We start from the raw sequence: 14,476 nt of genomic DNA, 5'->3' as shown, positions 1-14,476 counted from the left end.
TGTTTGGAAATTAGTGTAAATCCTGGAAAGATGAATTGGGGGCCGAGAGGAGGTGTTGTGATAAATTCACTGGTATACGATCCAGTTAGATTGTTCTGCAGTCTGTCACATGGGTATCAACTCTGCATATGCAGGTACATTTATACAAAAATTAATTAATACTAAACACACACATCATACACACACTAGCCCTTAAAAATTGTCCTATAGATCTTTTACTATTTTCAAGGATTACAAATTTTAGGAAATAGATTTCTAGTAAATATTTTCAATCTCAGCTATTGCTGAACATTGTTACCAGTACTATCGGTTGAGAAGTAGCAAGAAGCTCACGTTCTAAATAGCTGACATGCCTCTTGCTTCCCCGTATACAAACTGGTGGATCTGCAGAGAGAGCGTTATTGCTACCAAAGATCAGCAACTGCCCCACTGCCCTATCACTATGAATCTGGGCATTATGAAGCATGCTGCCCAGAAAAACACTCCCTCCTCAACAGCAGTCAGATTCCATACTGCACAAAATATCGTGAGTGACAGTTGCTGTAATATTCACCCTGTGACTAATGTGATGCGGACACCAGGGCTTACAGTCTTATGGACACATATAAGTTACACCAACTCCCCTGAGCAACGAAGAAGCAAGGAATATTTTTAGAAGTTGATAAGAAGATAGATGGCTTTGTGGCCCAGATGCTGGGTTGTGGCCAAGGAAGAGACAGTGCAACTACAATTTGGGGACAGGTTTGAGCAACGGTGGCTAAGAGCCACTCTCCTGATCATGGGCCATTTGTGGGCCAATATACTGCGCTGCCAGGGACCATCATGGCCAGTGGGGTTTACAGTAGGCTGGCAACCAGGACTGGCAATGGAGGGAAGAGGTGAGGTGGCCAACTCTATGCCACCTATAGGTACACCACCTACTTCCCAGAGGTGTTGTGAAGCTTGATTAATGTTTCTGAAGCACTCTATACTTCACAGTTGAAAGGCACAGAAGAAGAACAAAGCCCTGAGGTAAGTGGGGACGTGGGATACTGGGAGGAAGGACGAGCAGGAGAGCGCAAGAGGGGAGCACTCCTGCCTCATACTGAGAAAGCGGGACAATTAGCGCGTTATCTTAAGTGCCTATACACAAATGCAAGAAGCCTGGGAAACAAGCAGGGAGAACTGGAAGTCCTGGCACAGTCAAGGAATTACGATGTGATTGGAATAACAGAGACTTGGTGGGATAACTCATGTGACTGGAGTACTGTCATTGATGGATATAAACTGTTCAGGAAGGACAGGCAGGGCAGAAAAGGTGGGGGAGTTGCACTGTATGTAAGAGAGCAGTATGATGGCTCAGAGCTCCGGTATGAAACTGCAGAAAAACCTGAAAGTCTCTGGATTAAGTTTAGAAGTGTGAGCAACAACGGTGATGTTGTGGTGGGAGTCTGCTGTAGACCACCAGACAAGGGGAATGAGGTGGATGAAGTTTTCTTCCGGCAACTAATGGAAGTTACTAGATCGCAGGCGCTGGTTCTCATGGGAGGCTTCAATCACCCTGATATCTGCTGGGAGAGCAATACAGTGGTGCACAGACAATCCAAGAAGTTTTTAGAAAGTGTAGGGGACAATTTCCTGGTGCAACTAGGGGCAGAGCTCCTCTTGACCTGCTGCTCACAAACAGGGAAGAATTAGTAGGGGACGCAAAAGTGGATGGGAACCTGGGAGGCAGTGACCATGAGATGGTAGAGTTCAGCATCCTGACACAAAGAAGAAAGGAGAGCAGCAGAATATGGACCCTGGACTTCAGAAAAGCAGACTTTGACTCCCTTATGGAACTGATGGGCAAGATCCCCGGGGAGAATAACATGAGAGGGAAAGGAGTCCAGGACAGCTGGCTGTATTTTAAAGAATCCTTATTGAGGTTACAGGAACAAACCATCCCGATGTGTTGAAAGAATAGTAAATACGGCAGGCGACCAGCTTGGCTTAACAGTGAAATCCTTGCTGATCTTAAACACAAAAAAGAAGCTTACAAGAAGTGGAAGATTGGACAAATGACCAGGGATGAGTATAAAAATATTGCTCGGGCTTGCAGGAGTGAAATCAGGAAGGCCAAATCACACTTGGAGTTGCAGCTAGCAAGAGATGTTAAGAGTAACAAGAAGGGTTTCTTCAGGTATGTTAGCAACACGAATTAAGTCAAGGAAAGTGTGGACCCCTTACTGAATGAGGGAGGCAACCTAGTGACAGAGGATGTGGAAAAAGCTAATGTACTCAATGCTTTTTTTGCCTCTGTCTTCATGAACAAGGTCAGCTCCCAGACTACTGCACTGGGCAGCACAGCATGGGGAGGAGGTGACCAGCCCTCTATGGAGAAAGAAGTGGTTCCGGACTATTTAGAAAAGCTGGACGAGCAAAAGTCCATGGGGCAGGACGCGCTACATCCGAGAGTACTAAAGGAGCTGGCAGATGTGACTGCAGAGCCATTGGCCATTATCTTTGAAAACTCATGGAGATCAGGGGAGGTCCCGGACGACTGGAAAAAGGCTCTGCCCATCTTTAAAAAAGGGAAGGAGGAGGATCCAGGGAACTACAGGCCAGTCAGCCTCACCTCAGTCCCTGGAAAAATCATGGAGCAGGTCCTCAAGGAATCAATTCTGAAGCACTTAAGGGAGAGGAAAGTGATCAGGAACAGTCAGCATGGATTCACCAAGGGCAAGTCATGCCTGACTAATCTAATTGCCTTCTATGATGAGATAACTGGCTCTGTGGATGAAGGGAAAGCAGTGGATGGGTTATTCCTTGAATTTAGCAAAGCTTTTGATTTTATCTCCCACAGTATTCTTGCCAGCAAGTTAAAGACGTATGGGCTGGATGAATGGACTATAAGGTGGATGGAAAACTGGTTAGATCGTCGGGCTCAACGGGTAGTGAACAATGGCTCCATGTCTAGTTGGCAGCCGGTATCAAGTGGAGTGCCCCAAGGGTCAGTCCTGGGGTCGGTTTTGTTCAATATCTTCATTAATGATCTGGAGGATGGCGTGGACTGCACCCTCAGCAAGTTTGCAGATGACACTAAACTGGGAGGAGTGGTAGATACACTGGAGGGTAGGTTTAGGATACAGAGGGACCTAGAGAAATTAGAGGATTGGGCCAAAAGAAATCTTATGAGGTTCAACAAGGACGAGTGCAGAGTCCTACACTAAGGACGGAAGAATCCCATGCACTGCTACAGACTAGGGACCGAGGGGCTAGGCAGCAGTTCTGCAGAAAAGGACCTACGGGTTACAGTGGACGAGAAGCTGGATATGAGTCAACAGTGTGCCCTTGTTGCCAAAAGGCTAACGGCATTTTGGGCTGTATAAGTAGGGGTACTGCCAGCAGATCGAGGGACGTGATCGTTCCCCTCTATTCGACATTGGCGAGGCCTCATCTGGAGTACTGTGTCCAGTTTTGGGCCCCACACTACAAGAAGGATGTGGAAAAATTGGAAAGAGTCCAGCGGAGGACAACAAAAATGATTAGGGGACTGGAACACATGACTTATGAGGAGAGGCTGAGGGAACTGGAATTGTTTAGTCTGCAGAAGAGAAGAATGAGGGGGAATTTGATAGCTGCTTTCAACTACCTGAAAGGGGGTTCCAAAGAGGACTGTTCTCAGTGGTAGCAGATGACAGAACAAGGAGTAATGGTCTCAAGTTGCAGTAGGGGAGGTTTAGGTTGGATATTAGGAAAAAACTTTTTCACTAGGAGAGTGGTGACGCACTAGAATGCGTTACCTAGGGAAGTGGTGGAATCTCCTTCCTTTGAAGTTTTTAAGGTCAGGTTTGACAAAGCCCTAGCTGGGATGACTTAGTTGGGGATTGGTCCTGCTTTGAGCAGGGGGTTGGACTAGATGACCTCCTGAGGTCTCTTCCAACCCTGATATTCTATGATTCTATGAAATGAAAAGTATTACTTTAATTACTTCTTCCTCACCAATGCAGCTAACATTAAGTATATGTGGCAGATGTGGCAGTTTCCTGCAATATCTTTGGGAGACCTTACTGAATTAATTTAAGTGTCTTTGGGGACCACTCTATGAAATGAGTGGTTTATGTATTATTGTGGGCCGGGATTGTATGTAACCTCTTGAAGGGGGAGATGTGACAGATGTGAGACTGCGGGTCAAAGACTATCTTGAACAAGACAAGAATGGATACTTGGAACAAAAAGGGCTAAGTTGTTTTTCTTGGGAATATCTAGGGGGAGGTGAATGCAAATTCCCCACCTCCGGTTATGCAAAAACTCAGCCTGCCTTTTGAAGCTATGTTCTGAGGAGGGGCCACTGTCTGATGATCCCCAGTTACAGGAGACCGAGATCTAAGTACCAAGCTGACTAAAGGAATGACTGAACTATTCATGGTTGTTTACTGGTTCTAAAACTGAGGCAATTATGAACTTTTAACCTGTGGGCTTTGAAGGACTGATCTACAGAGCCTAAAGTTGGGGTTGGGATGACCTCTGGTAAGCTGTTTAGCATGCGTGTAGGTTCTTTTATTGTGTTTTCTCTGTAATGCTTTTCCCTTAAAAATAAATGCGCTTGCTTATAAAGAGTTGTGCAGTATCTCATAACTGCAGGCACTATGCTGCTCAGAGCCACTGGAGAGAAAGCAAAGCACAGACACTGGCCTGTTTAGATAGTCTGACTTCCTGGTATATCACAGTGTAGGTAGGGAACAGTGCAGCCTGAAAAACCCTCAGTCAGGAGGGAAAGAGATGCAGGTCTCCACCCAAGAGAGGTGACAGCTAAGGAGGTGGGAGCCTAGAGCGGGTACCTTTGTTGGACCATGAGGGTGAAATACAAGTGCAGTTGCCCTGAACTGACAGTGTATTTTAAGGGAACGGCTCCTCCACCTAGAATAAAAAAAAAACCATTAAGCCCAGAAATGTAATGATAACTTCTGTGATACAGTAATATTAGAGAACTTTAGTATCATCCAGCTTTCCTCCTGGCAACTGCATTTATCAATAGCAGAAGAGCAATCCCCACTGTGAATATTTAAGGACATTAATAAACAATTTTTAAAGTTCATAAAAATGTATACTTCATAAGAAACTCAACTCAGCTCAAATCTAATTCTACAGTTGCCACAAATGTTCTTCAAGCCTGACTCACAAGGCTGTAGAGGTTCTTCCTTACTGAAGGGAGGTACATCCCTTAACCCACCCACTGAAATAGCTGCATAATGTTGATTAAAGACTAAGGCCTCATCTGACTGACAGACCAGGTTCCTGGGAATTACTGAAGCCGCACTTAGGAATACATATGACCATGAATGCTATCTCCTAAGATCCGGAGAATGTTCTTTTCTGGTAGAGGTATATGAGGTATATCTAGCTGAAAGAGAAGTCTCCCATTTTAAGGGCACCCTGTATATTTCAGAGCTGTGAGCCAAATATTTCCTGACAGCACTTGCCTGTAGCGAGTGGAAGCTCAATTACATGGGAACTGCACTGCCTCGGCAGAAGCCCTACCCAGTGCCAGTTCCCAGAAATCAGGGAGTGGAATGAGAAAGTCTCCCACCACTGCAGACACAAAAGGTTTTATTTTATTAACAACTGGGGAAAACATATTTTCAAAGCCAGTCCTTATTCCACCCCAACCTGTGAAAAAGAAATGAGTTATTAAGGCACTGGAGTAACTCTTGTAGCTTGCATGACACCACGAGGGGGAGGAGGTGGAAGAGAGTTTTTTGGAGTTTCACAGTGCAGAACCCACATTATGTTCAAAAGCAAATCATATAAAACATTAAGGTGTTTTATTAAGTGACATGCTCAGTACACACCTAGCTGTTATAGAGAAGGACACATAAGGAAAACCAAAATTAGGTAATGAGTATAACATTACTTGTTAAGATTATTAAATATTACAATATTAATTACAACTAGACATACTGTGCAAAGTTCAGAACTCCAGAAGTACTTTAGCCTCCATTGTTATTGTGACACATTTTATAGTACTACAGAAAAAGCAACAGTAGAAATTTAGAAGCCAAGCTGACAAATTTTCTTGCAATTATCTAAATAATTTGACTAAAACAGACTTGGGACCATTCCTGTAAATGGAGCCAATTGGATATTCTGAAAATGCCAATTAGTTAAACCCAAAGTGTTTTGTAAAAGCGAGCTAGAAACTGCCTGGCTCCCTGACAGCTGCCTACTGGGCTGTGGAGAGGCCTGGAATTCCAGGCTGCCCCGGGATGGAGATCCTAGGTTTCCAGAGTTTGCTGCTCCAGGGCAGCCCCATCATGCCAGGACTTGTAGGCTCCCTGCCACGGAGCTGAGAGACTGTAAGTCCTTGGAGCTGCAATTTTGACTGCAGCTCAGCTTCTCACACCCTAGTAGGGAGCCTGGAATGCCCAGCTCACGGAGAGGCTCTAAAGATTCCCAGGTTCCCTGCTGCAGAACTGGGAGTCCAGAGATCCTGGTAAGGGCTTTCAGGGTCTGTGGCTCCCACTCTAGGGGAACCAGTTGGTCTTGGAGTCTGGAAGCCCTGGCATCCTCAGTCTGTATGCCCAGTAGAGCAGTGCCAAAGCCCCAGACCCTAGGAGCCCAGAAACTGACAAAAATGTCAATTTCACTTGGCAGCGGCTGTCCTAGGGAGCAAATTTCACTTTACAATTTTTTTTTCCTCCAGGATTTCCAGTTCACAAGAAGTTTCTAAAACATTTGGTTACAATCCAATATGGAACAAAACTAAAATTTTAGAAAAATTAAAATATCTCCCAAACCAGATATCATGAGTTATGGCCAGGTCTATCTGTAAACAAGTAATCTGCAAACAGTTTTGATGTGCTTGTGGTTCTAGTCCTCCTTCTTCCAACCTGCATTAACAGAGTAAATACTTTCTTAATATTAATTTTTCATGTATGCAATTGCCACAATGATATTGTAAGATCACATCTGAGAGAAATGAAGGTGTGTGCAATTCTGACAGAGAGGGTACGATCTCAGTATTAAGTTGTCATCTACACGATGAAAAGTGATAGAAACTGTGCTGTAAACCCTGAAATGTGACTATTCCTGAGTTGCACAAGCAATCCTATTGGCTTCAATAGGACTACTTACATAAGGGTTTGCAAGATCAGTTTTAAATTACCCAATTTATTTAATCTATAGCAACAAGTGTCTTTCATTTTGGTTCACTAATCACTATAATGAGATAGTTAGAACTTTGTCGTATTTTCATAAATATTTGATCAGTTACTTAAATTATTTCCAAAGAGGTTAAGCTTTTACCAAATTTAGAAAATTATCCTGCAGAGTAAATGCTGTTCCACTTAATCATGCAAAAAGTCACACTCAGTTAATGGTACAGCTAGTTTTGGCATTAATTCTCAGTTTTCTTAATACTGTGAGTTTAAATCAGCAATAAAGGTTTACTTATTTTTTTAAGTTATGTATATAAATTACATATTTATTGATTAGCCATTTAACAATATGTTGGCAGATGATATTACATAGGAAATGCTATATACTCCCTCTTCTGGTCATACTTAAAAAACACAGTTTGTAGGCTTTAAATATAGGAAATGTGTATTAGATGTCAGTTTCTTTGTTTTTGTAAGTCTTTTCCAGGAATTAATAATACTGTCACTATCTGGAAGTTACTGAAAGGTCAAAGAAAACTGGTAATCAATAAATGTGTAAATAAATACTCAGTAATTTAAAAAGTCTATGTAATGCCTAATCAGAAGCTTGAAAATAAATTATTTTCTTTTCTATTTGGTATTATGACAGGGTCAGGCCAGATGGCTACAGGAGAGTAACAGAAGGCAGATATATTACCCCAGGTTAAGTAGGTCCCTTTTCCCTGGGTAAGGTAACAGGGAAGGTTTTTTTTTTTGAAGTAACTGATTTTAATCTTGTTTTGCATTTGTATATTTTAGTTCTGTTCCTAAACATTCTCATTGGTTGGTAATCATTAAAATGTGTAAAAAGAACTGGAGTACTTGTGGCACCTTATAGACTAACAAATTTATTTGAGCATAATGTGACAGGGTCAGGCCAGATGGCTACAGGAGAGTGAAAGAAGTCAGATATATTAGCCCCAGGTTAAATAGGTCCCTTTTCCCTGGGTAAGGTAACAGGGAAGGTTCCAGAACAATCAGGAACCTTCTGGAGACAATTAAGACAGGCTGATTAGAACACCTGCATCCAATCAAGAAGCTGCTAGAATCAATTAAGTCAGGCTAATCAGGGCACCTGGGTTTTAAAAAGGAGCTCACTTCAGTTTGTGGTATGCGTGTGAGGAGCTGGGAGCAAGAGGCATGAGGAGCCGAGAGTGAGAATGCATACTGTTGGAGGACTGACGAGTACAAGCATCATCAGACACTAGGAGGAAGGTCCTACGGTGAGGATAAAGAAGGTGTTGGGAGGAGGCCATGGGGAAGTAGCCCAGGGAGTTGTAGCTGTTGCACAGCTGTTCCAGAAGGCACTCTAGACAGCTGTATTCCACAGGGCCCTGGGCTGGAACCCGGAGTAGAGGGCAGGCCCGGGTTCCCCCCAAACCTCCCAACTCCTGGTCAGACACAGGATGAGTTTTGTCCTGGACTATGGGTTCATGAAAATGGCCAAACTGAGGGCTGCTGTGAAGCTCCAAGACGAGCAAATCCACCAATTAGCTCAAGACCCACCAAGGTAGAGGAGGAACTTTGTCACAGTATGCATTAACTTTTTCTTGAGTTTCGACAACAGCATAACATTAATGCAGCTTTTTGGTTAGCTATGATTGTGTGTACCATTGTCAAAGATGAGAACACAGCTTTGGGAATGCTGTTTGCTTGCTGCATGGCCAGCAGAAGGAGCAAGTACGCACAAAGCATTGCTTTTTGTGTAGGCCTAGCATGAACAATTTTCCTCCCTCTAGTAACAATCCTGGACACACACATTCTGAAGTCAGAGGGCATTCCTCTCCATGCTGTTATAAAAGCATTGATACATCCTACTGATCAGAGCAAAAGCTACACCCATATCTTAAGTGCCCCTTATTTTCTAAGAAGTGTTACTTAATTTTATTTCTAAAATGTTTCTTCCATAATCAACAGGAGAAAATGCTCTGAAGAGAAGCACAAACAAAACCGCATACTGAAGCATTCTAGTAATAGTGTGTGTGCATACGTGTGGATATATGTACCGTCAACATCACAGGCAATGTGCGATGAAGTGGGAGAAATATCCAAAATGGGCTCCATGCATATAGAATTATGTAAAGTGGTGCTTTCACAAATTATGTTAATGTGATCACTTTTGCTGAAATGATTTTAAAGGAAGAAGCTGTGACAGATTTTCTTATTATAATGCTCTTTCCCCTCCTTTCTGCAATATTTTTCTAAAGAGAAAATTTGCTAGTTTGTATAATTCCATCTGTTTTTTATGATTTATTTTTCTCCTTTGAGCCTATTTTCCACTAGTTTGCTTATCTTCCTCCTCACTGTATTTTCCTCTTTCACTATGTTTACTTCAGTTCTGCATTTGACACTCTGCTTTTTCTAGCTATTCCTCTTCATTTTCATGTTTCTTCCCTTCCATTTACCCTCACACTTTCACGTCCTCAAGTTTATCCACACCTATGGGGTTTTTTTGCACTTTTCTCCTCCTCCCAGACATGTCCACCCAGATTACAACCGCTGAACTGTAGCCTTGCAAGGCTCTCCTGATAAAGACTTATTTTTGCTGCTAGTGTCACCATCAGTCCTGTACCTCTTGCTCCCCTCACTCTAGGCAGATATTGCACCGTGCTCCTACTTTCCCTCAGCACAGTAACAGTGCTGCAGGCCTGGAGAAGTGTTGTGTGGTTTGTGCATTACTCAGACACCACAATCAGAGAATATGCGAATGGCCCCTCTCTGGTGAGAAAAGGGAGATGATTGTGAGGAGAGGGTTGGAAGTGAATGAGAGGAGGACAGAATCTGTGCAACATGAAACCATACATATGCATAAAAACAACTTTTTGCGGGGGGTGGGGGGGAAGGAGTCTCTCTTTAACTTTGTAGTTCAATACTTAACAGTGTTTAAAGAGGTTCCCAGAATGCTCCTTTCTGGGATTATAAGTGTTGTGGTGTTCATCTGAGGTTTGCATTTCTTGGAATAGTCTACAGTCCCGAGAAACAAGCCAGGAAGTCCTTATAAACATATAAACTACTTTATAGTTGGTCATGTTTCAGGATTAAACCTTTTGACAGCGTCCTTTTAATAGTGAGTCCTTGTCTTAGAGGTTTTAAACTATGGGCTACCATCCCCTCCCCTCCTCTCTATGCCAGTAGGAATCCTGTTTCTTTTTCTTCTCTGGAATAAGGCTCCTCCCACCTTCCTGGCATTCCTCCCCCGAACAGGTTGCAGCTTCAAACTTCTGTGTACAGTGCTGCTCTGGGCTCCATGCCAATTCCTCCACGCCTCTGGCCTACCCTCTCGATGCATGCCACCTCCTCTGGCTGGGACCCAGACTGAAGGAGTGGTTAGGAACTAGAAAGAGCCCTTACAGTGGTGAAGAAATCTTTCCAAACATACACAGCATGTAAATCGATGCAGTGTTGCTTTTCCTGAGTCTGCAGACAGCCTGAAACAACAACTCTAAGAGTGCTGTGATCTTCACCATGTATGTTAATGAGGTCTAAATGATGAAACTTAATGATGATGATTTAAAAGTCAATATTATTAACTATTCCAGTGCTGATCATTTTAGAATGAACAAACTAATGGGTTTAATCCCACAATCCCAAATTACTCCTTAAAACTTCCCAAGTGGGACTTTAGTTATGTGCACTTAATAGCCATGGTTTAATTTATTAAAATTGCTAACCTTTTTGTTCCTGATACTCCCTCAGTTCTGTTTAACAATATGCTGCATTTAGTTAAATTATTCCTCCTTCATGCCTAGGATTTGCTTCTCCACAGGAAGATGAAGATGACTCTTGCTTCTTCCCCCCACTTTTCCCTTTTGACCTCAACCCTGAAAAGAGCACCATCCACATGTAATTCCAAACCGTGGGATTTAAGCAGAAGGCTCACTATGCAGGATTGGGATTTTCACTGGAAGACTTTATATCTGTACATCGTTCCTTCATTTGAAAATATTTCTCCTTCAGGTTCTCTCAAATAGAGGAGAAGATATTCTCTCTCCACTGTGTTTCAGTCATTAGGTGATTTCTGCATTGCGTACTATCTGTTCTGGCAGAGTAGCATGAAATTCAATTTGCACTAACCAATCTGAGGCAAAGAGAGAAGAAAGCATACCATGGTAATTTTACATTTTAAGCATTTTAGCACATATAGTAATATGAATTACAGATTAAGCAGTAAACTGTACAATGACTTTCCTTCATTTTTAAGTTTGAAATTCAACGCTACTGTATTTTGTTATCAGATACTGCTACCAATGAGATTGCTTTATGCCTACATTCAGGGCTTGAAAAAGCCATGTGCCCACAACAGGGAAGCAGTTTTACCAGGAAACTTCCATCAACTTCTTCAAAAACTAAGCTTTCTTTTAACAAAGTTTATTGCTCTTACATGTGTAAAGAAACACTTCTAAATATGAACTGACTGTGTCATTACAAATAAACACACTACACAACTACTTTATTATGTAAAACTGTAGGGGATGTGTACCTTCATTATTTTTCATCCTGGCTAGGAGGCATAGTACTTGCTAATAGGTGTACATTTCAAGTCCTGCCTATAACCCTGGTTTATTTCCAGTGAGTTTCTTTACAGGTGGTAGTACTTCTTTTATTTAATGATGTTCTATTTAAAAATAACTAAGTAATCACTTGAAAGATTTCTCTGAAATAAATCCCATACTAAACTCTGAACCTTTCTGGGAATATGCCAAAATGATTCTTGCAAAAGGTATAGAATTTCACATAGCTCTGCCAAGAAGAAATTTAACTAGTTGTTACTGGACCCAGAAACTAAAATCCAGCTGCTGGAAACTACTGTATTAGAATGGTCTGCATGTCTAAACGGAACCTGCTAAAGTTGCCAGTGATAATTTGCTAAATCACAGAGATTAACTTGGACTGAGTATATGTCAAATACCACCTGTGCCTATTTGACAATATGCTTGGCAGATTACTAGCCCATTCGTAAAAAACTAGAGGATCGAGAACGTTTTATTTTTATTATTAAACCATTACAGGAGGAGCGGTTTAGGATTACTGATATCAGTTGAAATTCCTACTATTTGTATAAAATATTTTTACATTAGTTAAGAGAGTCCTAGATGACCAGCAGGCCCTTCATTACTGAGAAAAATTAGTCAACTGCCAAACAGATTGCTAAATATAACAAAGACCCATCCCCCAAAAGACGTAAGAGCTCATGCAATCTTCTACAAAAAAGCCCAGGTGCAATGGTTTGCGAACCAGGTTCAAAACATTCCTTTCCCATCTGCATGAAACATTGACTTGTACACAAACTCCATCTTTGACTCTGTGTATTTTTTAAACACTCTCTTTCTCTAAAAAAAAAAAAAAGTCTAAAAGTTAACAAAATATGTATATATGACTTAAATATTGATGTCAAATTTTCAGTTTGGTCAGCTGTCAGTTCTAGTTTATAGTAACCAAATAAGGCTTTGATTTATGTTCAGTCTACAGTGTCGGAAAGGCAACCAAATATAATAGGTTATACTGAAGGTTCTGAGATACTAAGTTACATGGGATATCAGAACACACCAACTTTCTACAACATATTACAAGGGTCAGGTATAGCAACACTGATTACAATTATCTCTGTCAAATCCAAGAAAAGTTAATGGGGTCATTTATCTTGATTAAAATCAGGGTATATCATTTCTAATCTAGGTAAAAGGGCTTGAAAAATGTACCAGACCCCCTACTAGGCAGAAGACAGAGGACTAAAACCTGCTAGTCGGACAGATACAACACCTGAATAAGTGTGAGAGTGGAGGAGGGGAAGGTAAGCTAAAGAGCCTGTGTAGTGAGACAATCAGGTGAAGCCAACTCCTGATGAGAAGCCCAATCTATAGCTTTCAGCTGCTGGGAAGAGCGCTGGTGCTGGGATTACTATTAGGATGCTGTTCTTGGACTCTATCTTTCATATCAGCCTCTAGCTAACAGGTATCTGACAATATGAAGCTCCCCTTCTCTCTGACGACTGAAAGGAGCAGGTATTTTCTGTCTCTTCTCTTCCTCCTGGCTGTGGCAAGGTTGGGTGTGTTCTTTGCTATTCTACCTCCAACCCTAGAGCTGCAAAGAGAGGATAAAGTGGTCTTTACTAGTTTATCCCTTCCACAATCTTCTTTTTTTAGGTCCTCCCTACAGAGTTTTCCAAAAGAGTAGCAAGGTGAAACGGACATTCTGAACAGTTTCACTGTTGCCCACAAAACAGCAGAAGTGAAGCTGAACAGAGTCATTAATCTCATTTGTCACTGCATGCCAGAGCTATGCGAATGAGTAGAGGCACCAACCAGACATGCCTGTCTAAAGACTCAGGAACAGTATACGGTATCATTTTCTCTTTCCAATATTTGACCCTTTCGTAGCTTTTTACGATCATTCAATAATTAAACAGGCAACACCACTACAGGTCTCATTCATAGCTCTCATGATACTTTATAAGGTAGGTAACCATTATTATCCTCCATTATAGATGTAGAAACTGAGGCTCAGAGAAGTTAAGTGACTTGGCCAAAAGCACGAAGACAGTCACTAGCAAAGATTAGAATGCAGGAAGCCTTTGCTTTGCAAACCCATGTTTAAACCCACAAGAACACGCTGCTTCTCACACAACTGAGCTGCCTCCCTTCCATGGGGTCAGAAGCCAGACTAGCTACTTAGCAGGGAAGTGGCTCATTGCAGACACCTGGCTGGCAACCAGCCCGGGATGGGAAAAGCCGGTGAAAGCTCTTTAACCACCACCAACAACCCAGGTGTCCCCCCCACAACCATGCACTGCTCTGGGATCTCCACTAAAAACTAAGGGAACCATGGCAATGAGTTTCACATACCACAAAGACCAGCCATGTGCTGAAGTATGTGGAACCATGAACATTAAATTTTTCAGGGGAAAGAAACCCCAAAACCAAAGAAAAAAATCCACCAACTGGAACAGACGTTCAATCTTAGTCATCAGTTTAGAGTTCTCACCTGAAACCAGGAGAGCTTATAACAAGATCCGCTAGGGATGGACTGTGAGGAAAGAAGAGGAAGGAACCCAGGACAAAACCCAGGATGCCATTAGAGAGCCACAGAGAGGAGATGTTTACACAACACATAAAAGAGAGTAAGATCTGCAATGACTGCTGTTGAAGGAAAAGTAAAATCATGTCTGTGTCAATGGAATTTATTCAAACACAAAGAATGAGGAATCCTAAATTCTCTTCTGAGTGTAGAGCAATGTGCTTTTGACATATGTTCACCACCATATATTAAAAGCGTAGAAGACGACACAGTTTAAACAGTCTACCCAAGGATACATAAAGAAA

General features: G+C 42.1%; 1 protein-coding gene across 6 annotated transcripts in view; it reads right to left on the bottom strand.

Annotated features, from left to right (window-relative positions):
- Positions 1-14,476, bottom strand: part of ATXN7 (ataxin 7) — a 101,548-nt gene that overhangs the window by 39,784 nt on the left and 47,288 nt on the right. For 4 of the 6 annotated variants that reach the window (XM_077822481.1, XM_077822482.1, XM_077822484.1 and 1 more), the window contains one exon: positions 4,803-4,881. The exons of the other annotated variants lie outside the window; for them this stretch is intronic. In XM_077822481.1, coding sequence (XP_077678607.1) covers positions 4,803-4,881 — 79 coding nt within the window. The remainder of the gene's footprint in view (positions 1-4,802; positions 4,882-14,476) is intronic. 6 annotated transcript variants of the gene reach the window in all.

Source organism: Eretmochelys imbricata, chromosome 7 (assembly GCF_965152235.1).
Source record: "Eretmochelys imbricata isolate rEreImb1 chromosome 7, rEreImb1.hap1, whole genome shotgun sequence".
NCBI lineage: Eukaryota > Metazoa > Chordata > Testudines > Cheloniidae > Eretmochelys > Eretmochelys imbricata.
This window is presented reverse-complemented; position numbering and strand designations above follow the sequence as displayed.